Here is a 27,398-nt window from a genome sequence, read left to right on the forward strand (position 1 = left end):
AGTACATATGTGCAATGGATGTAATGTTTTCAAAGTGCTGCAGTTGGGGACACTTTGAATACAAATTGTCCTGTGTTGGCTTTAAAATTGTCCTGTGTTGGCTTTGTCTGGTTGAATGCAAAAGAGCTCAATTCCTCTTTCCACTTAATAAGCTTATTCTGAATCCAGTTGCTTCTCATTCATGTTATAAAATCCAATCCCATTGCCTTTATTTGTGTGTCTGTCCCCATTGTTGTCCTTTTCTTTAAAAGTTTGCATGTCTATTTCCTGGAACATCATGTGAGAAAGTTTGAAAGCTCTTTGAAATAGGGAATAATTCATCTTTGTAAGATTGTGTTTAAATATATGATCCAGTTACTTCTACATGAAACCTAGTTAGGTCAATGGGGTACAGTGCATTCCTAACTAGAAACAAATTGCTCTAAAGATAATTTATGAGAATTGAGGGACTTAAAGATCATTAAGAAGCAATAATGAAGCAAAGCTTCAATTCAGCAAAACATATAGAGAAGTGTTTAAAATTGTTTCATGACATTGCTTGATACAGTTTTCTTTAAGAACAGTGCTTTTAGAATGAAGAGTAGATCATATCAATATTGCTCTCCACAGGCTTATTGTTATATATATGTTCTGAATTCCTGTGTTGGTCTTGGAGTTTATGCCCAATAACCTGTCCTTGGTGGTGGTGCCTTGGTTTTGAATGCCAGCTGATTGTCTTCCTTCACTGCCACAGAGACATGGCAGGAAAGCTGAGCTGTGGATGGCCAGGCAGCTGCTCAGATGAATATATGCACATTGTTTTAGTGCAGAGCTTGATAGAACAGCCATGCAGTTCTGCTTGAGCCTCTTGCCTCAGGGGCTTCTTTTCTGGACCAGATGTTTACACTCAGGGATTTGACAATTGGAAAACAAATTAAAACAGAATAAATCAGTTGTCCTATCTAGCTCTCTGACTTTACTTCTGTGTCCATTTCAGCTTTCCCAGGAAATCCAATGTGCTCTGGTTGATCATATCCAGTCCTTGGTGAAGTCAGAGAAGAGTCGTCAGGTGATGTGTGAATGTGGCCTGCTGAGCACAGTCATCACCTCCTGTCAAGATGCTTTCTGCAGTGACAGCCACCCCCTGCACCTGCCCCTCACTAGGGTGTTTGAGAAGCTTGCATCACAGGCTGTTGAGCCACATGTGTTAAGGTATGAGATGGTATCTAATGGAAGCAATTTGCTTTAGTGGTGCCATTTTTTTCCCAAAGTTTAGAAAATAATTAGATGCTTCATGTAGTGCTCTAATTCAGCAAGACTCAGCCTTTTCTTTCAAGTCTCAGTTAATCCTCCTTCCTCGCTGATTGCAGGATATATGCTTAAATGACTCCTGAAGATGGTATGAGTCTGTAGTGATCTGCATCATCTCTGCAGGGGTTATAAAGCCACTTATGAATGAGCTAATTAGGTCATTGTAAAACAAACAGGGTTATTCTCTCCTGGTATTTATATGGAGAAGCTATTTTCTGCAGGGTAAAAATGACCTTTTTCATGTCTCAGATCCATGTTAATGACGGACTTAAAAATAAAAAGTGCATTCTTCTTCCTCAGTCACTGTTTCCAGTTTAAGGTTGCACTTTCTTCATTAATGCTAACAAGTCCTAGACATTACTGTACCTAACAGCTGCCAGAGTGAATTTAAATATTCAGTGGAGGACTGTATTTCTTTCAGGCAAATAGGGAATAGGATTTATAAAAAAGAACTCAATAAAAAATCCCTACCCATAGATTTTTTTTTCCTGAAAAATTAGGGCTATTCAAAAATAGTGATGAAGAAAAGAAAGCTTTGATTTTTTTTTTCAACATGAAAACCTTAAAAGGAAATATAAAGCAAGCAAAATATTTGTGTTGCTACAATGGAAAACATTTCTTCTGTTCTATTTGGGATGTCTTTAAAATTTGGTGTTCAGTAAAATAAATTGTTCTCCAGAAGTCTAAGCTCTATCTGCATGGTTGCTGTGACTCCAAGTGTCTGGATTGGTTTCCTTTTTTAAAATGACTTTTTTTTCATGTTAGGCAATTTTTGTGGCTGGGAGGTTCTCCATTAGTACCTTCTAGGCCCAGCACAAACAAGACCAAGGTCCTTTCCTGTCAGGGGAGTGATTCAGCTAATGCAGGTAAGCACACAATGAACGGGGGCTGAGTTAGAGATGTCTGTGCGATGACAGGAAACTGCTGTTGAGTAGGTTGCTCCAAGACAGTCCCTATGAAGGTGGAGTGTGCCTAGGAGAGTTTCACTGGGTATTACCCAGATTGGGTGGTACTTGACCAACACTGAGAGCTGATCGAATGGCTAGCAGAGATCAAATTAAATCTTTGCTCAAGTTAGATTCTGAGTATATACTCAGATTTTACTGGATCAGACATGGACATGGTTTATAAAAATACTAATATTCTACAAACCAAGGGGAATGTATCCTTTGTTTTGCAGCATATTTTTCTAGTGATTTATAGACAGAAATAGAATAAGGATGGGAATCAAGAACACTGCTTTTTGTAGTCCCTAGGATATCCTAGAAATCTACCTTGTTTATGTGGGCTGTTTTCCATCTGAGTCATTTCTCTGCTCTAATGTATTTTATAGATGAGAGGCTACAGTATTTGGTGCTTAAACTAGTCTCATGCCAGAGACACCTGATACAGCATGGTCTGTATTTGAGTCTTGTGTTCTTTGCAGTCGTTCTTCAAGTCCTCTCCCATTGCATGTTGGGACTCCCATAGTGTTGCTTGGGACTATTCTGTTACAGTACAGTTGAATGAATGGTCTTTGCATAAGAAAAATGAAACCAATGGGTTTGGGACATTTTTTAGTAAGGTGAGTTCTGGAGCTGCCTGAAGATGTGTAGGAAGAAAATATAGCTAAAATATGGCTATGGCTCTCCTGAATGCCTCCCATTTTGAAATGTCTTCAGTGCAATATTTTTTTGTATTGCTGTAGGATTTCTGTGGGCTGCTGAGGATGTGTTATCTCAAGAGCATGAAGTGCTGTTCTGAGCAGGGATGCCTCGAATATGGGCAATACCTGTGGCTGGAAAATGACTTGCAGACATTGATTTGGCTAGGCACTGTGTTCTTCTTTCAGGTTCAGAAGAGAGTGTGGTGGGCAGTAAATCTGATCCTCAGACCATTGTGCCTGTCAGGAACTCTGCTTGGCTGTCTAAGGGATCTGCACTGGCACTCCAGACTGCCATGAGTCTCATCTCCATGACATCCCCTCGGAACTTCCAGCTGCACAGCACAGCTTTAGCTCCATCGTTTGTGGAGTTTGACATGTCCATGGAAGGCTATGGGTATTGCTGCTGTTGCTTTTATTTTAGCTGCTCTGGGGTCTCCAAACCCTTACTCTGAGCACAGTAACTATTCACTTCTCTCTTCATCTTAATCTGTGTATCCCATGGCTGCCTTCCATGCAGCAACGTTGCCAACACATTTTGTTACTCTCTTATTGCTGACAGCCTACTCTCTGCCTTGCTACCATGATTCTGCAGTATCAGAAGTTACTGGTGACCCTCAGGGATGATTTTGTTTCTGATGATGGCTTCTTGCTTGCTTTTTTATAGGTGTTTATACCTGCCTACCTTGGCCACTGTCATGGGATCCAGTGCAGACCAATCTGTCTCGGGAGGGACTGGCACGGGTAAGCACTGTGACACACCTACAGCTTCTGGGAGACTGACTACTCAGCCCCAATGAAAACTTTCAACAGCTGTAAGAAAGGGCAGCACATAAGCTGTGTGTTCCAAAACACTTCTGACTCTGTGTCCCAGACCTGCTCTGAACTGTAAAACTTGTACTGCTCAGCAAAATGGGGCATTGACTGCAACTTTGTAGTGTGATGAATGAATATTAGCAATACAAATTTAAAGCAGGCTTCTAAGAAAACAGTCTTAACCAGTAAGGGCCACCAGATTTTAGGTTAATCTATGGAAGGAATAGTGTCTTTCACTTAATGGGCTTCTCCTATACAACAAAATCCTCTATTGGGTGGACTGGGAAATGGCTGAACTGTTTACTTCCTGATTTTTTTGTGAAATTTGAGAACTTGTTTCTGGCTTGAAGATTGCTAATTCATCTGCTCCACAGCATGGAGATCTAGTGCTCATTTCCCATCAGTCAGCTTTAGGTCATTTATACATGTGCACAGAGTCATATGTGCAATCTCTGTGATATTGAATACAGGCAATGAAGTCCAACAGAATAGAAATTAAACCCCATAATCTAGTTTTGGTTCTTCCACCGTATGGAAGAATGTAACAGAAAGCAGCTTGCTAATGGCTGCAGAAGGAAAGCAACTTCCTCAATGCTTTTTTGTCCCTGTCTACAGGCAGCAGAACGTTCCCTCCCTCAAGTGGCCTGACACTGTCCTGCTGGTTCCTGGTGAGCAAGTTTGGTTTGGTGCACAGCAGCCACCCACTCCGCTTCCTTACCATTGTGAGGCACATGTCAAGAGCAGAGCAAGAATTTGTTTGCTTTTCTGTAAGCTTCCTCCCACAGGACCTTTCTTTGGTCATTTCCACAGAAGAAGTGGAATTCCAGCCACTTGGTAAGGCTCTTTTCAGTCAAGTTGCAGTGCTGTGTCCTCTTATGTGGAATTTTTCATTAATAAATTTCCTCTTCTTTGAAGTACCCAGGATATTAATGAGATTTCTCTCCAGTTTTCTTCTTGAATCTAGTCATGATTGTAATTGCTGCCTATGTTTAAGTCTGCTGTAGGCATTGTGAATGACTACAATATTCAATGGAAAATTTTTGAGTGCTACTTATGTTGTGCTGTGCAGTTGTGGAGACTGGGCATGAACCATTCAGTTCTGTGTGACACGAAGCAGGTTTGGAGAGTAGGACTGAGGATTTAGGGGAGTGATCTAGCTTCCTAATGAAACAACTCATTTCCTCTCCTTGCTTTCAGAATGTTTTCTATTATGCCAGTCTGTTAATATTGTTCCCTGTTGATATTTATCCCTTTTCCTTACTGAGTAGAATAGATACTTCAAATGTAAATTTGATTGAATATTCCAGAGGAGGTTGGAAATGATGTGGGAATAGTAGCTGGGACTTTGATGCACAGCTGACATAGTGTGAGTGCTCTGATTGCCTTAGATAATGATAAAAATTCCAGCTTGCCTTTTTTCATAAAAGCTACAAATTAATATGGAGACTTTTATCATCTCATGGATCTGCTAGGGATTTTTTCTCTGTGCCAGCTAACTCTGTAAATACACAGAGGGGTTCTCCTCTTAGTGAACATGTTGGGTTCGTCCTAGTTCAGGGCAGGTTTGCAGCATCAAGGCAGACAGCAGGTGTTATTTAGAAGGGTGACATGTTGTATGCTGGAGGCATCTTGAGAGCTGTGGAAGTTGTAGGTCCTGAGACAGACCTTGGGCAGTGTTTTAAAGAATTTAGACCTAATAGCATCAAAGCACACTGTACCCACAGAGTGTCATGTTCTTCCTGTCACATCTGAGAGCTGTGTTCTAGAGACAGGTGAAGATGAGAAACTTTCTGTTGAGTTATCCCTTTTTTTGCTGTTACAGATATTATGGAACCTGAGGCTGAGGTCCTAAATCCCTCCCCATTTCCAAGGCAAGTCAAGTTTGGCTGTGGTAAACTTCTGGTCACTGGCCAGTGGCATCATCTCACAGTGGCAGTTGCTAAGGAAGCAAAGAAGAACTGCATTGTGTCAGCTTATATAAATGGTCAGATGCTTGGCTCTGCAAAGGTAAAGGCTCTCTGCATAGATCTTGTGCCTGGCTTTGCCCTTGCATTTCTTTTCATTTCCACTTCCCAATGCACCTTCCATAACCTTTCAGTAATTATCTGAGAAACTCAAAGCATGGCGATCTACACATTTAACACATGCCACTGTGCTGGGTGTGAGTGGAGTCAGAAATCTATACAAAACAGGGTGTACTTGTGCTGCTTTTCAGAACTATGTTCTCAGCTTATGCTGATGCTTTGAACTAGCTCTTCTCTCCCCCTTCAGCATGTAGATAACCAGGGCAATTTGTGTGGTGATGCTCCTCTAGAGTTGGGGATAACTAGCTTGCTGGTAGCTCAGGGTTATGTTGCTGAAATTCAGTTATACCCTTAGGTCAGCACTTTCTGAGTTTACTAGTGATTCAGAGGATTTATCAGTTTAAGCCCAACATCTGCAGAGGTTGTCAGCTATGAAAAGTACTTCACATCAAGATGTGGCCAGAGAGCCCTAAATCAAGGATGACTTGGGTTTAGGCTAAAACCTGCAAAAGTGGTGAGTTACTCAGAGGGTCTCCACTCTTTCTTTTCAAGAAAGCTCTTGAAAGTGGAAAGGTCATAGAAAAATAAGCTGCTGTGACTGGTCAGCTCTTTGCAAGAATCCAAAGGTGGGAGGAATTTCCTCAAGCATCTTATTTGATCATGTATTATTTTATATCTTATTTGGTCAAGCTGTCCTCTTTCTCTTACACCCTTTGAGCAATCAGTCAGTGGTCTTTTTCCTCACTAGAACACTAGGCATTCAGGAACAGATAGGTGTTCCTCAGGGTTAGTTGTTCAGTGTTTGAGATGATATCAATCCATGAGTTCATTGCTAATATTGGTGTACTGGCATTACCCCTAATATGCAATTTCTTGTGATTTTTGTCACACAGCAGTCAATTCCCAGGTTGGATGAAATAGCAGGCAAAAGTAATCCAAATGCACCTGAAGGGTTCATAATCTACAAGATAAATGAGAATAGCCCCTGGTTTCTATTATTAATATCATCATGCTCCTGGTTTTGAAGTTATTCTCAAACTATTTCAGAGATCTGATTTTTGGATTTTGAATATAGTGTAGAAAATGCAGCTTGTTCTTCCTATTATAACTCTGGTTGGTGTGGTGGATTTTTGGTTTTTGAGTAGAATCTTTTTATTAATTGTAACTTGTAACCTTGGTTTCCTTCTTTTTGTTCCTATATTTTAATTCAATCTCAGCACGTGCAAAGCTTACTGTTGTAAACACAACCTGTTTAATTCCAAGTATTCTCTTTTCCATACTTGAGAAAAATCATCTGTCTTATAAATGCCTTTTGGGACCTATATCCATTTCAAGAATGAAAATTTAATTCGATTTGACTTCCTTCAAATGCGACTGAAAGTCATCAATAAAACTAGGCCTAAACATTGCAATTGATGAAAGAATTCACAACAAGTGTGTTTAACATTCAGTGAAACAGCTCATATGAATAAATTAATCCTTTAGTAAACAAAAGATTGTCCCAGTGTTGGGCTCACTGATTAATGTAAATCTTTATCTTGATATGTACAGTGAAGAAAAGATGGCCTAAGATGTTAGAAATGGATGAAGGTTGTTAACACTACTAAAGGCTATTTTTAGTTGGTGGAGCTGGAGTGGGGTATGTTACTGTGCTGCAATAAATCTAATATTATTCACTGAGGTGTCAACTCCTGCCTCTTAATATTGACCATCCCTGTTTTCTAAATCCCAGTAGTCAGAGACCAGTAAATGCTTGGAGTCTCCCATCCTAGCAACAAAATGTTCAAGATATGGCTAAGCCCCAAAGTACAATATAGTTTCTCTTTACCAAAAAATTCCAACTACTTCCTCTACAGTTAAATAAAATAGACTCAGTTTAGGAGGCCAAATCATTATTCTGGTACCAAAAATAAATGGCCCTGTTTTCTAAACAATGTTAGTTCCACTGAAGCTTACTGATGCAATTGGACAATCTACACTCTTCAGAAACTGCTTATTCTCCATTTATGCCAGTACAAAGTAACTGTAACTTGTCTCTGTGTTGAATGTCAAGTCAGGGTTATGAAGTTAGGAAAGGAAATATGTCTGGAGTCAAGACAGGGTTTTTCTTTGCCAATACTTGCAATTCTTTTGACTGTGTTTTTGGAACAATAATTGGGCTTAAACATTCAAAATGCTTATGTTTACAGTACTTAAAATCCAATTTCTCAGCAGTAGTTAATAATTGTGGTGGGTTGACCTTGGCTGGATGCCAGGTGCCCACCAAGCAGCTGTGTTGCTCCCCTTCCCAGCTGGACAGAGGAGGGAGAGTAAGATGGAAAATTACTTGTATGTTGAGTTTACTAAAGCAGAAGTGAGTTTTCGTGTGCACAAGCAAAGAGAAAAAAAATAGGTTTATTCTCCACTTCCCATCAGTGAGTGCTGTTGAGCCACTTCCTGGGAAGCAGGCCTTCAGCACAAGGAGCAGTGGCTATAGGAGGCAGCCATTGTAAATAATGAATTCCCTCCCTTCCTCCTCCTTTCCTTAGCTTTTATGTCTGCATTGACATTATATAGTATGGAATATCTCTCTTGTTGATTTGGGTCAAGTTGTTGTGCCTAGTTGTGTGCCCTCCCAGGATCTTGGCCACCCCCAGCCCCTTGATGAGGGCAATGTTGGAGAGCTGATGCTGCCAGCTCTGCTCAGTAAGAGCCAGAACTCTGGTGTGTTACCAAGCCCTTTGTAGCTGCCAGTGCAGAGCACAGCACTGTGGGGGCTGCTGTGGGAGAAGGAGCTGAGCTGAGCCAGGCCCAGCATAATTGTGTTGCACAGCTGAGACTTCAATGAGCAAAGAGGTGGCAGGCAGCACCTTACAGGGACAAGACCCCAGGGCACCCTGAGTGCATTGGAACCCCGCAGTGAATTCCTCCATTCTTTGCAGATGCAGTATCTCCAGCCTTTACCAGGTAGCTGCATTTCCATGGAACCCTCTTCCTTTATTGATGTCTATGGGTACATAGCTACTCCTCGCATTTGGAAACAGAAGTCCTCCTTGACCTGGCGCCTTGGTCCTACACACTTGTTTGAAGAAGCCATTTCTGTGGAAACCATAGAAGTTATTATTAAGCTTGGCCCTCAGTATTGTAGCAACTTCCAAGCAGTACAGCTTCAAGGTATGTGATAATTCTCATATCTGCCACTGTTTGTTTGTCAGGGCAGTGTTCTTTTTATTCTTTTAATCTTCTATTAGTGTTCCAACTGTGTCTAGAGATTATTCTAAAAGTCTGCAAAACTGCATTACTGCATGTTGTACAAGATTGTAGTGAGATACATGAGGATCTTGTAACATCCTGTGAATTGGAAAGCAGGATAGGAATCAAGCAGCAGAGAGAGATGAAGAGTAAAGAGGGACAGCGTGTCCTGAGTTGCAAGATTGTGATTTCTGTTGGACAAACATTAAATCAGAAGCTTTAAGGGAGACATTCTGCATTAACAGTGCTAATGGGAAAAAAAAGGCAGAAAGAGAAGTATGGAGTTTAACTGCAAATGCCTGCAGAATAAGAGAGAGGGGCAGGGGAGTAAGTTACATTCAATTTAATGAAGAGGCTTTTCAACTAAAGTATGCTGTTAGCTTCAATTATTAAACAGACAGACAAAACATTTCAGGTATTGATTACTCTTTGTCCAACAAGTAGTGCATTCCCCTCTGTGCTAGAACTTGGGATGAAATGGGATGGCCATTTCTCATTTGAAAACAGCAAAATAATCTTTCTTGGTTATGCTCCGGCCTAAAAGAATACAAAAACACTGGCTGAGAGTACTCCTGACAGAATGCTGTAAATATACACAAAAAGTTGCAAGTCAAGTGTGGGAAGGGGTTGTTGAGAGAGGAATGTTGTCAAAATACAGCTCTGAAATAAAAACATTACCTGTAGAAGTCCAAAGGATTTGATTTTTTGAGTCGTTGAGACTTTATGAAGTCTGGGGGGCTTGTTCTGAGCATAGTTCTTCCCAGATGGACTTCAGTACTAATCATAGGTTGTGGCCACATGACTCTAGGATGCCCTGTTTAGGGGAGATCACTGAGCACCATATAAGATGTGATCTCCTAATTGTGAAATTATCTCACTCTCCCTGCACTCTCCCTATTTCCATCAAAACATCCAAAGGAACTCAGGCAAATGGAAATTTTGACTTTAAAAAAGTTTTACACAATCCCTCCAAATACTACAGTGAGTTTTTTTTTTTTCCCTTAAAATGGTTTTTTGACATTGTTGCAAACAGCAGTGGCAATTTTTGGCAGTGGTGTGTCCTGTCTCCCCATTATCTCATTGCTTCTTGCTAATCAGCTGCAGTTGTACAGAGGCTTAGTCTGCAGACCAAGTCCTGCTGGAAGGGAAATAGTGACACAGTCTTGAGGCATTTTATTTATAGTTAATCTTCATGTGGTGTGTGAACTAATTTTTTGCCTAAAAGGGCTGTGTTACCAGCACTAGTAAACAGTTGTTTAAGTCAGCTGTTTTCCCAGTCTATAAAAGTGTCAAAAATACAACATGACTTTTTTTTAAAATAAAGATACATGTCGTTTTTCCAAGTGTGAGAATGAATAGAAAATTCTTAAAGAAATGCATAAGAGAATTTGATACTAAACTGCTGAACCTGGTACTATTGAGAAGTTTCCCAAATGTTGTGAGTTGGCAGCTCTGAACTTTTGCCTCTGCTCTCCTTCCACACAAATCTTTGCTTTGAGTACCCCAATAAAGTTCTCAGAAACAGAAGGCCTCTGAAATGTTTTCTATGTCCAGAAAGTTTATTTATACTGTGTGGACAGATAAAGAGGTTTATTATGGACATTTCTGAGCTCCATGAGAGGTTATGAGAGGATACAGAATCAAGGCAAAGCAGTTACCAGGGGACACAGCCATGTGCTGGTGATGCGAGCTGCCATGGCCTGTGTTGCAAAGGGTGAATGCTTTTTCATGGTTATAGTTAAGACAAAGTAAAATTATTTCCTAAACATCAGTTTCCTTGAGTTATTTTTCACCTGCTTCTCTCCTGTCTTGCATAAGGCACAGTGAAGCTCCTTTAGACATTCACAGCCTTTCTTGTTTTAGGTGAAGACCAGTGCAGTGATCGTATCATTGCACCTCTGGTGGCAGAAGATAAGATTTCTTTTGGAATCAATGCTGTGTGCTCATCTCTCACTACAGTCCAAGATATAAAGAGCTCTTACAATGAAGTGGATGGTCGGCTGATTGCCAAAGAGGTCACAAATTTTCCTTTCTTAAACAAGTTTTCTCTGGCTTCTAATCAGTTTCCTAGAGCCAAATTTCTGACTTTGTCTTGCCTATGTACCTTCAGAGATTTATTTTTTTAAACTTCTTTTTCCATTCCTTAACTTTGTTCTACTTGTAGATTAATTTTCACCTATTAAAAGCATTTTTTGAAACAGGAGCAGAAGACATAATTTTCAGGTTTTAGCATAATTTGTTTCAGTCTGTGTTTTCTGAATGTCTTCACAGGGACTTTTCACATGCTAGTCTATTGCTCTTTCTAATACCAGGTCTATTGATATATGAAAGTAGTGGCATTGAGGGATGTTGTTGGTGGGTGAATATTTGTCCTTACAATCAAATTTTTATCACTTATTAGTCTAAAATTATTAAAATAATTTAAACTATCAGAGCATGCATTTTTTTAGTGTCTCTGATACTACTAAAGTTTTTCCTAAAGTGCCTTTTACCTGTTTCAGATTGGGATTAATTCTCGGGACAGTTCAACTCCAATATTCCTGGCTAAGAATATTGCTGGACACCTCTCAGGTTCCTTGAGGACTATTGGGTCAGTTGCTGTGGGCCACTATGGTAAATGCACTTGTCTTAATATTCATTTAAGAGTGGAATAATAGAACAATCTATTATTCTGTCCAATAATAGATTGTCTGTGTAACTTCCTGGTAGAGTAACACTGCAATTTCCTAGGGGTGAGAGTTTTCCAGTCCTCCCCAGCAGCCACCAGCCTCAACTTTATTGGAGGCCCTGCCATTCTCCTGGGTCTCATTGCTAAGGCCCGTGATGACCACACCATGTATGCAGGTGTCAAAGTCCTGAACTCCATCCTCAACAGCAGCCCCTTGAGTGCAAAACTGATGAGGCACATCCATGGATACCAGGTAGACACACTTTTGTTCACTCATTATGGTTATAGTCTTTCCCTTGTAGATATTTACCCCCAAATCAATGGGAATGAACCAAACAGATCCTGACTATAGCCACTTGTGGGTGGAACTTAGCAAGTTAGGAGGGGGACATAGGATGGTGCTCTACATCTTGTGCTTACAGTTCCTGGGAACCTCTGTAACAGTTTTCTGCTGAAGGAAACATGAGGACAGATGCCTCTTGGTCAGACATGATTTAATAAAACTAAACAAGCCAGAGAAGCAGATTTGTGACTGACCCACTCTTCGCCTTTTACCCACACACTCGATCCCACACACAAAAGACCACGTCTAAGGCAGCTTTTCTTCCTCCCCTTGGTTCATCCAGCCTAAGATTCCTCTTTACAGACTGCCCAGTGTAGGGCTGACAATGAATTCCTATGGCTCAGTCTTCACTGTGTATGAGGAATTGTGCTGATATAAATAAGTGCTGCCTGAATTGCATTGATTAGGTCGGTCCCAAATTAATCTTTAAAACTGAAAGCTATGCAGATTGAAGATTTTTGTTGTATGTAAAGTATAAATATGTAACATTGGATGGATTGAGGGTCAAGTATGAAGTTTCAGTTTAGTATCATTTACTTTGTGCTGTGCAGGTGAAGCAGAGAACTCTGAAGGAACAAAGACTCTTTAATATAGAAGGTTCCAAACAAGACCCTCAACATTAGGGTTTCATTAATGATTTATTATGAACTTTCCATTTTCCCAACATGCAAATTTTTCATAAATTGATTGCAATTTATATGAATTTATTTATCCTACTTAGATACTGCTTGCCCAATCCTTTCCTGTAGGTCAATGCCTTTGTATTGTGTATGAGCTGTATCTTTTGATTCTTTGCTACATGTTCTCTCCAAGTTATCATTATATTGCAATGGATTGAAGTTTTTTTAGAAGCCAAGTAATATATGTGTCTTGATATGTATTTTCAAATTAATTTCTATTCTTCCCAACCTGCTCAAAATGTAATGGCTTTCTGAACATTCTTCTCACGGTATGGAAAAATTGTTGGATAATCAAAGGTAGGCTCAGCTGAGAAACTGGCAATATTTCACTAATGTTTTCCATTTGGGGAGGTAAAATTTAGTATTTTTCAAATTAACACCATTTGTAAGCAATTAAGAATACATCCATGGAGAATAGCATAGAACACCTACTGTGGTTATTTACAGTTATTTGTCTGTTGCTTTTTTAAAATTACATTCAACATAATATGGCAAATTTTCCTCCTGTTCAATGCCACAGAGTTGCCAACTCCTTCAAAAATTCATCCTTAGACCTTCTGCATGAAATTTTGTCTGGACTGAAACCTTCATTTTCTTTATGATGCTTATGCAAAACTCATGCATGCATGACTGCTACATCTGACTAAACTATATGTTGGTCTTGAATTAAATACAGATTTATACTTGGCAGATACTTATTCAGTCTTTTCTTTTCAGTTGCTAAGCTATCTATTGAAGAGGAAAACTCAGCTGCTAAACAACAGGATTTTACAGTTAATATTCTCCCTAGTGGGCACAGCTGAGCTGGGCTTTGAGTCTTCTGTCATCAAGAATTATAGTGCATTCCAGTATGTTCTCTGCAACTTTGAGGTACAACTGTTCATGTTACTCTGTGGGTTTGGCTGTATTAAAGATGGCTTTATAATACAAGATTTGGTTTGTTCATAGCATGTCCTGGATCCAATATTTGTGTGTTGTGCTTTTTCACACTGTGGGCCCCCAGGTCTGCAGGAACACTCCCAGAGGGTCTGCTCCTCAGGGCTAGAACTGGAGCTACAGCTCCCTGCACTAACAGGGACTTCCCAGTGCCTGCAGGCTGCATTACAGAAACACTCAAAGTTTATCGTGCTCTCCTCCCTAAACAGTTTTAACTGTTTCTCTGATGCAGCTACTGTTCTCACAGCTCAGTAAAACCTCTGCTTTCCTTTGTCTTTCAGCTTTGGATGAAAGCACCAGAAAATCTTGACCTTGTTCTTCTTTCCCATCTTGTGGAGATCTTGCAGTCCTCCAGGTATAAACTTTTGTTTGAGTCAGAAACCTGTGGGACAAACTCATCTGTAACCTGAGCTGGAACTCTGAGGTGGATATGAAGGGTCTAATCCCAATTGGAATCAGGGGATTCTGGGAGTGAATCATTCATGTATTGCTCTTTCAAGCCTGGGGACAGTCTGGGAAAAGATATCTGGTTACCTGGTTCATGTGGAACCTCTACTGTACGATGCAAGTTCAAATATCTGCTGGGGAGGGGAAATCTTAATGTTTGACTTGACTATGAAGTTATTTTTTTAATATATTATTGAAGTTGTGTTTAAAATCAAAATACAACCCCTTTATCAATATTCTTAATCATCTGGACTGGAGTTGAATGTATTTAAAGAGACAAAGCATGGCAGAGGGACTGAGTAAATCTAGATTCCTGCTTTTTTGCAGAGCTGTCTGGTTCCCTTGCTAAGTTTTACAGGAATAGCATTTTTTGCTACCAACTTGCTGCTTGAAAATTCAATAATGTTTTCTTTGAACTTGTTGGAAAGCAGCAGTTTCTGGGGGAGAGGGCAGAGGAGAAGAGTAAAACACAGAAAGTAGTCTTCCCATCTCCATCACTGACACATGTTCAATTTGTCTGACAGTGTTTGAAATGTTATAAAGACAGTATTAGAAGCTAGAAGTGCAAAGTATCAGTTCAACCTGAGAATCCTTTTAGGTGAAACTCTGTAACTTTGGTCATTTCTAGTAGAAACCTTTAATAGTCCCTGTACTTTTTTTACAGAGATGCTTGTCAGAATATTACAATTGCCTACCAGGTGCAAATGGTGCCCAAGCTTGTTTTCCTTTTCAATGATCCTGAAATCAGCAGCTCCAAGATCACTGTGGCCTGCACTATCCTGTCCCATCTCTTGCAAGGATACTTTAATACAAGGGATGTTCTCAGGTAACCCTAAAAGTCTATAGCTTTTCCTCAGATTGCAGATGAGCTATACTTGTTCTAGTGTTGGAGAGAGCTTGACAGTAGAGCTTCCCTCACCTTGTCTTTGGTGGAATGCCAGATCTTTGGCAACTGCAGGATCCCCTGGTCAAAAATTGATTAAAAACTTTTTCATTCACTCCAATCTTATACTTGTGTGAAGATGAATATGGTGATTCCTGTTATAATGGTGACACAGTTCTGTAGTATGACTGGGATTACTCAAATATGTACTTAATATTGGTTTCATTAAAGCCTTGTCTCTAAAGAATCACTACAGTATTGTAATTTGGCCCAAAAGACCAGTGTACCTAATCCTGTTGGTTTGGCTTATATCCCAGTAACAATCCTTTTTGTTCCTGAATTTCAATCAGTTATGTTAGTCAGGATTTCATGAAGCATAGCCTTTAAATCCTTGTTTGCTCTTCACAGAATGTAAGCACTGCTTCATTTTATATTCCCAGCCTAATTGTATCAACCTGCAACATATCAACTGAGGAAGGTCCACACAGTGCTGTCTGCAGCCACCTAATTCCCAGAGAAATGCACTGCACAGATGAAAGTTCTATTTCTAAAGCTCTGTTTTTAATAAAATATAAAAACAGGGTTGCATGTCAAATCTGCGGACTCTGCCTTTTGCTCTGTTGGAGTGTATGAACACCTCCAAAAGTTAACTGTGAAGTAAGCTAATAAAGGAACTTGGTGCTTTCCAGCTCTTTTATGGCTGTATGCTCCTGGATATATGTTATTTATGTGTATATTCCTACCCCAGGCTTGTAGGAATTAGTTTGTTCTTTTTTCATATAGGTGGTGAGATAGGTGGGAAATGTGGATTTAGTGTATCAAATTTGTCATGTTGTAAGGAGTGTGAATGAGCATTTTTTCTTAAATAATAATGTTTTGTTATTTGTATTATTTGTATTTCCATGGTAATATAATTAGTTGTCAGGCCCATGAATGCTGAGAATGGGCAGAGACAGCACTCTGTCCCTGTCCTTCTGGCCCCAGGACAGCAGGGACTGTAACAGGCTCTCAGCAGCACTGAGAGGCGCTGGAGCTTCTGCTGGTCCCAGATTTGGACTTCTAGAGGGAATTGCTGTGTTGGCTAATCCTGCAGAACAACTGGTGTCTGTCCCTTAAGAAATATCCTTCTTGTGGGCAGGAGGAGATTGTGCACTTTCACTAAATGTGTATATATCACATTAATCTTTCTATTCTTAGAACCAGGTAATGTGTCAAAGCAAATTGCAGGTGAAAAAAGGATGCCAGTCCTCCTCACTGTGGACCTGCTAAGGTTTCTCTGTTCTCCTCTATATGCTTGGAAACCAAGTGGTAATAACAGTGAAATTAGAATGCCACAGGCTGCTCAGAATCTTTCAGATAAACTGAGTGCTTTACTCAGTATTCCTTTCCTCTTGGTGCAAGACCTTTAAAGTAGATAGAGAAAATGTTTCCATAGCAGAATATATTTTACTTTGATTTTTAGGTAGTTTCATTCCTCAAAATATAAGAAAGATAAACTATTAGAGAGCATCCAAAGAAGGGCCATGAAGATGAAGAGCCTTGAGGGGAAGCCAGGTGAGGAGATCTGAGGTCACTTGGTCTGTTCAGCCTGGACAAGAGGAGTCTGAGGACAGACCTCACTGCAGTTACAACTTCCTCTGAGGGGAAGAGAATGGGCAGACATTGATCTCTGCTCTGGGGTGACAGTGACAGGACCCAAGAGAATGGCCTGAAGTTGTCAGGGGAGGTTTAGGCTGGATATTAGAAAAAGGTTCTTCACCTGGAGGGTGATCAGGTACTGGAATAGGCACCCCAGGAAAGTGATGACAGCACCAAGGCTGACAGAGATCAAGAAGTGTTTGGACAATGCTCTCAGGCACAAGTATGACTCTTGGATTGTCCTGCTGAGGGCCAGGAGCTGGGCTTTGATCTTTGTGGGTACTTTCCAACACAGCACATTCTGTGACCTTTTAATTTACTTCCTAGTTTATGAAGTTTTCATCCTATCTCTGAAGTGGCTAGAATTTCTAATGGTGGTTGTTAAGTCACTGTTAACCAGTATGCAGCTTTGCATATAATCTCCAATTAAGTAGATCAATATATTTCTGTTGACCACAACTGCTTCACTCTTTCTCTGCAAGGATTGGATTGTTCCTTGTTTACACCTTGAAACCTTCTTCTGTGGATGAAAATCAGATTTACCTGGATAGTGTGGCTGAGAGGCCCACTGAAGGTGAGGGGCTGCCTTTGGGGTATGTGTTGTGATAGTTTAACTACAAAATTTCCCTCCTTCCCCAGGACCTGATCAACCCTAATTGCAACATTAGTGCTTCTGCCTTCTGCTGCAGGAAGAGGCAAAATTCAAATTTCTTCATATGGAAAGGGAGGGGCTGCACTGAGGTGACCCTTTGCTCTCTCTCTGCCAATAAACCAGCAGTACTTTTGCTGCATTGTCCAGAGTCAACACAATGTTGGATTTCAGATATACACAGAGAGAAAGGACATTAAATTGAAATTGCCCCAAACCAACCTACTAGGCTGTTACAAGGAATAAAATTTCCATGGGCATCCTGGATTTTCTGTAAACACTTAGAGTTGTAGCAAATAATGATGAGGAGCTCTGCACCTCTTAAAGTAGCTGTGTGTTTGTCAGGTTCATGTGGAGGAACATCCAGTCATTTGGCCCTTTCACTGGGATCTTTCAGCTGAGGCTTTATTGTTACTGCACCTCTAAACAACAGATCATATTAAGGTGACAGTGGTAACTGCAGCTTGTATATAGACATCTCAGCTGGGCAATACAAGTCAGATTGCCTGTTTATATTTCTCTCTCTAGTTAACCTGAGATATTGTTCACCATGCAATGTTAATGAGTTTTAAAAGAGAGGACTTGGGCAATGTAAGCACTGGTTGTTTATTATGTTACCAGGAGTCCTTATGTCTAAAATTTCATGTCTGCATTTTTTTACTCTGCAAAAATCAGATATAAGTACTTCTATGGGGCTAATTGGGTGCAAACAAAATTGTTCATCAAAGCAATGGAACATCTTTTGTCTCTTTTTTACTCTTTATTGCTTTCTGATATTTGTAGCCTTAAACCAAACATCTGGGAAGACAATCTGTCTTCGAAACCAGCTACTGAAGATGCTCTTAGATGTAATACGCTCAGACAAACTTCAGCTGTCCTCTGGGTAAGTAGAAACGCTTAGGAAGTTAAGTGTCTCTGTCTCCCAGATTTTTCATCGTCCTGGTGCTTAACCAGGACTAAACACACCAATAATATTTGAATTTCAACAAATACTAAGTAAGAGCAGACTGGATTCAGAGAGACTTTCTTGTCAGTGATTTATCTGGCATTCACACAGCTGTGTGGTCTGATAACACATCTGATATCCATTTTGGAAAAAGTCTCATGTTTTCAGAAAACACAGTGAAGGGGGAGCTTGGATATTGATATTTCTCCTGCATAGCAGGGGTTGAAATCTGTCTCTGAAAATCAAGTCAATCTAATGTGGGATTACTTGCACAGCCATATCTTAACCATGAGAATGCCATTATTAGAATTCTGCCTTTCATTACTGAAAGGCAGATTTCATACCGCTGGGAGCTGTAATTGTGCATTTTCATTAGATAGCACATCTTGGACTTGAAAATTTAAACCAGAATTTTGAATTTCATAGCTTGAAAGATCTGGTCTGTGATGTGGTTTGCCTTGGTTATTGATACACACTCTCAGAAAGGGCTTCATATTAATGAACTGTTTTGCCTGACAGTAATACAAGGTTAGATGTAGCAGGAATTGAATGACTTCAGCTGTGTGGATGAGCCTATTGTTACATCTTTGTGATTCTCAAAGGGTATGCCTTTAATGAGATTTTTTTTCTAGAGAAACGTGAGGTTCTAAATTACTTCAAGATCATTTTATATAATATCTTCTTTCTGTCTTGCATCATGTTTCTTCCCATGTGTTTTCATTTACCTGTTTTTCTTAGGGAAAAAGAAAAGACATTTTTGGCACTGGGGCCAGACTGGTTTCTGCTGTTCACACAGAGCTACCTGCACTTCAGCACAGTTGTCCTGGGAATCAAATTGCTTCTGTGCTTCCTCCACAATCGTTTGCTGCTGAACAAATTCAAGGAGGGGATAGTGGTTGGGCGTTGGCTGGAAAACAGCTCTGCAGGGTTGAACATTCTAATGGGTATGTGCTGGTTTAACATTCCCAAAACACTGCCTTGATCCAGCTCAGTGATAGAAGATCACTGTGTACATGATAGGAGGATTCCCACTGATCTCAGTAGACCAAGAGTTTAAATTACTTTCTAGGGCAAACTTGTCCTGGTACTTGAGCATTTCTGTGCTGAAAAGTGGAAAGTAGTACTTCTCCCTTGCAGGTAATTAGCAACTCTGATTAGATGACCTTTTTGTGTTGCACAAAATCAGGCTACTTGACAAGCCTGTAAGGTGTTCAGATGTTAGCTTGTGCTCTAAGACCTTTTGTTTCTTAAAGATTTGTCCAGCCTGCTTTTTGATAATAAGACCTGGGGTTCTGAGAAAGGAAAGAGAAAGGAAGAAGAATAATTCAGGGAGAAAGCCCTTTAACAAAAGTGATAGTGGTAAAAATTGTTATGTTAGTCTGGAGGTGTTTTTTAAACTGTTGATACTGCAGCCTAGCAGACTACTGTGTTTGGGACAGAGACAAATGAGGATAAAGCTGTGTCAGTAATCCTTCTGCTAATATGACATTTATTTTTTAGACACTTTCATTTTCTTTTCCTTTAAAGATAATTTAAAAAGTCATCCTTCGGTGCCTGACAATGGCTACTTCTTGATTTTTGGATTTTCTGTATTGCAAAGATGTCTGACTGATCATGTTCACATCCCTGAGATCTACTTGGTTGTGGCAGAGCTCTTTCTGGCAACTCCACCATCTGAACCACCTGAAGCAGTCAAGGTATGAAAAAAAAAAAAGGCAGACAAGCGCCTGAAGCCTGAAGCTGCTATTGCATTACTATTTTGACATTTTATGTCCTTTTCCATGAGATGATTCTCAGGCATGTTAACCCTACTTAGATTTTGTAATAATAAAAACTATTCATGTTTTTTTAATTAAGTTAATTAACTTTTATTTAAGAAAATTTATGCTCAGAACAACCTTGTTCATGCATGTGGTAAATGTTACAAATTTAAGAGGAGAGGAAGGAACTGCTGGACGTAGACACATGTTGGTTTTGTTCTGATATAGAGAGAGTAGGCATTGTTCTTGCCATGTAAATTGTGTCATGTACAATTCCCATCTCTTAATGAAATCTTTCCTCCTGTGTAGAAAGATCTTGAGTCTATGTTGCAGTGGATCTTGCAGCACCACCATAGAGAAAATGTCCTCAAATTTGGATTGTGTGCAGAGGCAGCTGTGTTACTGCTGGAAATGGTTAGATTCACTGTGGACAAGGTAAGTGTTTCATTGCAAGGACAGTGCAGTGTGAGTGGCTGAATAAGGAGCCCAGGTGTGAGAGATGCTGGTGGCAGCTCTGCCTGTAATCCCTAGTCCTGCTCTGCCCTCAGAGGGCAACACTGAACAGGCACTGCCAAGGGGCACAACAGCTGCTGCCCTGGTTATGTAGCACAGGATGTGATGGGCTCATGTTTGAGAGAGACCAGAGACACATCTTGCCCACAACAGCTCTCAGTTTTTTCATTCTTGATGATGATTCTGGTTGGGTGTATCTTCAATCTGCAACGTGGGATTGGCTACTGGTGCCTTGTCTGAATTTGTGCCTGTGTCATGCTTGCTTAGGAATACCTGAAAGGAACAAAGATAAGCTTTTACAAAGATAAGCTTTTATGAATGAGAGGAATACTGCCTTGACCAGATGCACATTTGTCTGTTCAGCCTATTGCAGATGCAGAAGCCTCCTGGGCAATTGCCTATCCAGGGAATGTTATCGAGTTTCTGTGCTTGATCTATCACAGTTATACACAGGACCCTGTGTGGCACTGTCCTGACTTCTTGAAAGCTTTGGCTATGATTGCTTTTCATTCAGGATCACCCAAGGTATGTGCACAGGAGCCAGCATAAGCCCTTCTGACCAGAGATCGGTCACTAGGCGGAAAAAAAAAAATCAATGTACGGTAGACTGAGTGCAAATGTATTGCTGTCTGCTTTCACAGGGTGGGTCTGAAGGCCTTCTGAACCCTGATGGTCCAGCCATTGCTGAAGGGAAAGGCTGTGCTGATCCCTCCTCTCTCCCACTCCTACCACACCCTGCCAAGAAACAAGTGTGGGATTTTGTGCGAGTCCTCCTGATGGACAGTCTTCTCAACATCCCAGCAAGCAAACAAGGACATCCCCTTGAGCTGCTTCTTGAGGTTTATCTCATCAGCAGGCTTTGCTGTTCTACCTTGCACTGGGGGTGGAAGGACAGGACATATCCTTCTAGCGACCTAGTAACAAAAGTGCTAACAGTGACTAAAGGAAAGGACTTGTCTAATTCCTCTGCATTAATATGAACTAAGAAAATGCTGTCCCTGGCAAACAGAAATTTTTCAGGCAATCTTTAATATTGAAGAAAAGTGTGAAGAAAAATCCTTTTCTTTAGTAATATCTGCTTGTCATCAGGGCGCCCCTTGAATTTGAGAACAGAAAATGTCACATGGAGCATCCTGTGTACTGATTTTTGAGATAAGAGAATCTCAGTTCTCAAATAAAAAAGTCCTGTCTCCATTGTAAGTACAGATTAATACAAGCTGTAGCAGCTGAGTCTGATTATACATTTCAACTACTCGAAGCACTCTAGAGAATCAGAGTAGTCTGAAGAAAGGGGGAAAATGAAAAATTTAGGGTTCAGCTCCAAATTGTCAATAGTCCAGGTGTCCCAGGTGTGAGTTCTGATGCAGACTTAGCTTAGTAATGTGGATAGTAATTACTAAGTTATTAGAATAAGCTTGACTGCAATTGTAATGACTTAAATCGTCTTGTAGAGCACCAGCTCCCTAAAGGTTTATAACTATCCTGAGATTTGGTAGAGTTAAAATAGAGTTTGGATTTCTGGTTGTCTGAATCCTGGGCCTGCTAATGGAGCTCAGTGTCCCTGACCACAAGACCTCTTGGGAACCACCTGTGAGCCAATTCTGGCTGTTTACAAAACCTTGTTTCTGTTCAGTGTGCTGAGGGTGACTGTGCTGGCTGTCAGCTAGATGGTGTACTCCTATGTAAGAGTTCCTTGTTTTCCATCTGGGAATTAAGTTCTGCCATCTCATCTGTTGTCCAGTAGCTGTCCACATATGCACTCCTGCTGAAAGTGAAGTTGAGTCAGATTTCCTGTTTTCCTGCTGTACTAATATGTGTGCCATCACTGTATAGGCTTCCCCAGAAGATGCCACCAGTGAGCAGAGGAGACTTTTTCAGACAAAAGTTCTGCTGTCTGCTATGGATGTCTTCCAGGTTACCAGCCAAGGAGAGGGGAAAATGAGACCAAGAGGTGAGTGGTGAGAATCAGATTGTTTAACTCCTGTTTGAATATCATGCTACCTGATATTTAGCATGTAGGTGTCATTGTTAGAAAGGTTTGGAAACAATAGCTAGCATGACAGTCCAGCTCAGCAGGCTCCACTGTCCACTGTATCTTACTGCAAACCAGTTTGCATCACTTATTGTAATTTTATAATTTTTCTGGAGAGCATCTTCTTTTTTTCTTTTTGAGAAGAGATTCTGAATATTAGAAAGGGAGTATATAGAAAGAAACCTAGGTTCATCCTTGAATGCTTCTGGAAACAGCCCCATTAACTTAGTTGTTACTGCTCTCCTTTCTGAGTTGTTAGTTAAACCAGTTCTTCATTGCAGCATTTTAGTGAGATTGGTTCCATCCTTAAGATGGAGCTGTCATTTCCAATCTGAATAAGGTGTTTCTGCTATACCTAGATACACGTCTTCTTAGACATGTCCCAGCTCTGAGATATTATGGCATGAGACTGTTCCTTCTCAGATCTGGTAATCTCACATTCCACTTTTTTTCATTTTCTCTTGTTCTGCAATAATCAACCCTCTTATATCCTCTCCAGCGAACACTGATCCTCATGGTACTTCAGAATCAGCTGCACCCCTATCCATGATGAATATTGCTTATTTTGTTCAGAAGCTGGTTGAGAAACTAAGCAGCAGAATGTTTGTGGCTGATCCCAAGCAAATCCTGATCTTCATTGCCAAACAGATTATGTGTGTGAGTCACTTTTCTTCTCCCCAACTTTTATCAACATGCTGTAACACGCTGTTTTTTTACGCTGAGGTCATGATACTGCAATTCTGAAGAAGATGACTGTAATCCATTTGGTGATTGTTTTTATTCCTGGTTTTTTGCATTAGAACATAACAGCTGTAAATTATAATGAGAGAGAGATGGTGCAGCATAAAGAAAGGATAGTTAACCCTTTTGTGACACTGTCTGTTGGCTATATACACATTGCTGAACTGGAATAAATTAATCTCTTCCACAGTTATGGGGACTTCAGTAGAAATACAGAAAAGATGGATTTTTTATGTAACAGGTAGTTCAGGGGAATTTTGCTGAAATAAGTTTCCAACAATTCAAATGAAGTGGGAGGAGTGGATCCTTGGGGAGAAAGTTCTTTGAGCATGACAAGTAAACTGCTGTTTTGTGTTTTCACAGGTCTTAGAAAGCTCTGTTTCTCAAAAGGAAGTTTTCCTCAGTGCCCTGTACAGCTGCTTAAACAGAGCCATCCTATACTGCTTATCCAGACCTCAACAATCACTGCCTGAGCAGTTTAATGTCTTGAATACTCTCATTCTTCTGCAAGAGCAGTGGGACATTATCTTTGCAACTTACAACTCAAGTAGTAATTTTGTCGTCTGCCTGATGTATTGCCTTTGCCAACTGAACTCGGGCAGGTACAAGTATTCATCTTATTATGTTTCTTTATATTTGTGCTGTACCTATGGAATTGGGTGCAGAGGGGGAGATGTCACATAACTTAGGCAATTTCCATTCTGGGGAATCACTCAAAGCTGAGATTGAGCTGGATCCAGCATTTCCAGCAGCTACTCACTTCAGAGTAGTAACTGCAGTTAACAAGCTTGAACTGATTTCAGTGGAGCTGGCTCACAAGCCTATCAGGAAAATGAGCATCTAGAAATCTTCCTGGGATATGGGCTAGGATCACTCCCAAATTGTGTAGGTGGCCATTCTCTGAGATATCTGCATGGGGTAATTTAGTGAGAGGTTTTTTCTGATCCAGCAGTCATTTGTGTGTGAGTACATTTAAAGCATATATAGAAGTGTGAATGGATCTTGTGATCTTTGTGTTATTGTTTCTTGGATCTGAGCTGCAATATTTTAGTTGTTCTGACATTGGGAGTTTTGCCTTCTGCCATGGGGTAGGGCTAGAATATTCATACCCACTGTTTGCTGTTCTTACAGATGTTGATATAACAGATGTACTCTTGCTAATGCAAGCTGAGGAGTTACCTTGGAAGCTTAGTTTTGTGAAAAAAAGCAAACATTGGCAAGTGCATTTTTTACTTTAATGTTTCTTGCTTCAATGATAACCTTCTGTACTGCTTTGATGGTCTGAATGGAATCCATTAATACAGTATCACACCAGAAATGAGCTGCACTTCCTGAGATCTTTTCTGGATGTTCTTATTCCAGTCAGATACTAATTTCCAGGCAAAACCCATTGAGATGGGATGAGGATTGCTTTTATGGAGTAAGAGCACAAACTATTAAAAAAAACCCTAAAGTACAGAAGAGTTTGGTATCCAAAAGCGAAACATATCTAAAAGCTAAACAATCCAGGGAATCAGAAATGTGGTATTTTAAAGAGAATCAGAAATAAAAATGGCAGCTTTGCATAGCCAAGGATTTGATTCTCCCAGATAGTAGGGCCTGTTCGGAATTGAATGAACTTTGTGTTACTAGTAACTATATATGCTCTTATTGACAGCCGTTCTGTGAGAAAGTCCAGATTTTCTGGATACCTTAAACAAGCCTGTTTCTTTTTCTTTTCTTTTTTTTTTTTTTTTGTTTTCTTAAGCATTGCTGCTGTACTGAAGTTCCTAGAGTCTTTTACCTCCTCACTGGTAGCCCCCAGTCCCAAAGCAGAAGTGTCCTCTTGGCCATGGTGATGCTCTCAATAATCACATCTGCATGCTAATAGTATCCATGGAGCTCAGCTTATAGCTTTTTTTGTGCTGAGCACTTCAGGAACTGAGTGAATCATCAATGACACAAAAAACTCAGTAAGCAGTTCAAGTGCAGGGTAGAGCAAGACACTGCTTTCCACATAGTGGCAGATACCTCTAGCAAAGGAATTCAGAGTAAAGAGACAAAGTACCAGATGCCCAGGGGAGGTGCAAGAAGGCTGAAGCAGACTAGCTACCTCAGGACAGCCCTGTTCTCTATCTAATTGGGGTGAATGAAGTGAATAAAAGTGCAGTAAAGTGCAGGGATAAGGCCCATACAGGAGAGTGATTACAGGGTCATGATGACTGCTCCTTGCCTTTGAAAACCAGACTGGCAGTTGTTAAGTTCCCACTTGCTGAAAATTCTGTGGTATTCCGTGACTGGTATTAGCTCCAAACCTGAAAATACTCATCTACTAAATGAATTAAGTAGGACTGGATGTGCAGAAACACCTGTTCTTTCATTGTTCTCAGTTTGTTTTCAGTCTGGTTTCCTTACCTGCCCTCCTTTTTTTTCTTTTTTGTCCCCTTTGTCACAGCTGTTCAGAAGGTTTTGGGGTGGATGCAAAACCAAAGCTGGCTTCTTATCACCAAATTTTCCTTGCACCCAGTGAAGAGGAAAAGGGCAGCCTGCCTACTCCAGATGATGGTAATTTATGGCACGTGTTGCTTGTGGCTTAGAGAGGAGGAAAAGACCTGTGCTAAGCAGTTATCAGAGCAGCTTGTGCAAGTGCTACTTATTTCTTCTTTGGTGTACAGCCACTACAGGCACAGCATAGAGAAAGGAGAGTTGTACTAAAAATTACTTGTGTTTGTATCAAGCTTTCATTCAAAAGTCACACCCAGCATCCTCAGGAGTAGTGGCTATCAGTTTGGAGATCTCTCCTCCATGTTATGGCCAGTATAAGGGGTGAGATACATACACTATTTGTTGCTCTATTTCTTTTTTCAAGGTCCATACAGGATTTGTCTATTGTATGCAGAAAGAAGTGTTGGAGCATTTCAGAGAAACACAGGAAAAATGTATTGGATTCAGTGTGGTCAGCTGAACCCTGCAGCAGATTAGTGTTTTGTTTTTTTAATTTTTATTTTGAAATATATATTGGCTTGGTTAAGCTGCAACCAAATCAGTCTGGTTTGCAGGGAAATAAAGAAAAACTCAGCACTTTCTTGTACAGTATCCTCCTGCTGTGTCAAATTGTTTCACAACTTGGTTACCTTTGCCCCTCCATCTCCAGTAATGTTTGGCAACATAAAGGAATGTCCTTTATGTGCTTTAGCATTCTATGCACAATAATAAGGTCATCAAAATTCTGATTAAATGGTTTTCCAAAGAAGAAACCAGTTAAAACTGTGTGTCACTCCTACTTGTTTCTTTCAAGGAGCTGAAATATCATAGAAGAAATGTCCTGCTGTATTCTGTACTAGATTAACTAGTCTAGCTTAGAACCTATGGAGGCCGTGGACAAAAAGGAGCAACTCCACTGACTCTGGCAGTTACTCTGAAACAGTGCTTTTCCAAATTAGATGTTTTTGCTTTACCTGTTAATTGACTTGAAAACATAAACAAAGAACTATTTTTTGGTGTTACTTTTGTTTCCTAGTGCGCCAGGAGATTCTGAGGACAGTAGACGTCATTTGGAAGCAGCTCATTTCTCAGAGGCGGCAGGCTCTGGAGGACATTTACAAGATGGATCTCTCTGTAAAAGGAAATGACAAAGAAAGGGACATGAAGATAACGGAGATCACTCCTTTATGGGAAGAGATTATGACCAAAGCTTGGCAGCACTTGCTAGGTCTCTGTTCTTTTATGGAACACTCATTGTAGTAAGCAAAAATGTTGCTGTAAATGGGGTGCCTGGTGGAAAGCTGCTGCTCCTTGGTTATGCCTTTCCTCACCTGCTGAGAAAGCAGATTCTCAGTTTCTCTCATTTAGGGCTGTGATTACTTACTGTGTCATAACCCAGCCCTTCTGTAATCACCTGGTGGGGTCACAGGGCCCATGTTGTACTGCAAGAAAGAGAAATCACCTTAGATGACTGTAACCCATAGGAAGGTTTAAAAGGGAGGATATATGGTTGAAAGAAGGGCATTGCAATGTGTGCAGTGTTGCAGTGATTCAAAGTTCATGTCTGTGTAATGAAACTGATCTATGGCAGACCTCTATGAGGCTTTTAAATAAAAGCTTGAGAAGTAATGTGTTAATTCACTTCTCATAAAAAATGGAACATTATTCATCTGGAGTGACACGCTGCCATGTTGTC

The 27,398-nt window shown here is 40.4% G+C and overlaps 1 protein-coding gene across 1 annotated transcript in view; it reads left to right on the forward strand.

Annotated features, from left to right (window-relative positions):
- WDFY4 (WDFY family member 4) overlaps positions 1-27,398 on the forward strand; it is a 109,318-nt gene that overhangs the window by 23,268 nt on the left and 58,652 nt on the right. The window contains exons 13-37 of the mRNA XM_066554477.1: positions 977-1,191; positions 2,056-2,156; positions 3,122-3,329; positions 3,600-3,676; positions 4,364-4,582; positions 5,571-5,755; positions 8,694-8,925; positions 10,867-11,018; positions 11,505-11,616; positions 11,734-11,924; positions 13,412-13,564; positions 13,912-13,985; positions 14,742-14,903; positions 17,081-17,172; positions 18,031-18,130; positions 18,932-19,137; positions 19,721-19,890; positions 20,263-20,388; positions 20,830-20,991; positions 21,108-21,305; positions 22,300-22,417; positions 22,998-23,155; positions 23,603-23,841; positions 25,674-25,783; positions 26,739-26,930. Of these exons, the coding sequence (XP_066410574.1) occupies positions 977-1,191; positions 2,056-2,156; positions 3,122-3,329; positions 3,600-3,676; positions 4,364-4,582; positions 5,571-5,755; positions 8,694-8,925; positions 10,867-11,018; positions 11,505-11,616; positions 11,734-11,924; positions 13,412-13,564; positions 13,912-13,985; positions 14,742-14,903; positions 17,081-17,172; positions 18,031-18,130; positions 18,932-19,137; positions 19,721-19,890; positions 20,263-20,388; positions 20,830-20,991; positions 21,108-21,305; positions 22,300-22,417; positions 22,998-23,155; positions 23,603-23,841; positions 25,674-25,783; positions 26,739-26,930 (3,952 nt within the window). The remainder of the gene's footprint in view (positions 1-976; positions 1,192-2,055; positions 2,157-3,121; positions 3,330-3,599; positions 3,677-4,363; positions 4,583-5,570; positions 5,756-8,693; positions 8,926-10,866; positions 11,019-11,504; positions 11,617-11,733; positions 11,925-13,411; positions 13,565-13,911; positions 13,986-14,741; positions 14,904-17,080; positions 17,173-18,030; positions 18,131-18,931; positions 19,138-19,720; positions 19,891-20,262; positions 20,389-20,829; positions 20,992-21,107; positions 21,306-22,299; positions 22,418-22,997; positions 23,156-23,602; positions 23,842-25,673; positions 25,784-26,738; positions 26,931-27,398) is intronic.

The sequence above is a fragment of the Molothrus aeneus genome, chromosome 8 (genome assembly GCF_037042795.1).
Source record: "Molothrus aeneus isolate 106 chromosome 8, BPBGC_Maene_1.0, whole genome shotgun sequence".
Taxonomy (NCBI): domain Eukaryota; kingdom Metazoa; phylum Chordata; class Aves; order Passeriformes; family Icteridae; genus Molothrus; species Molothrus aeneus.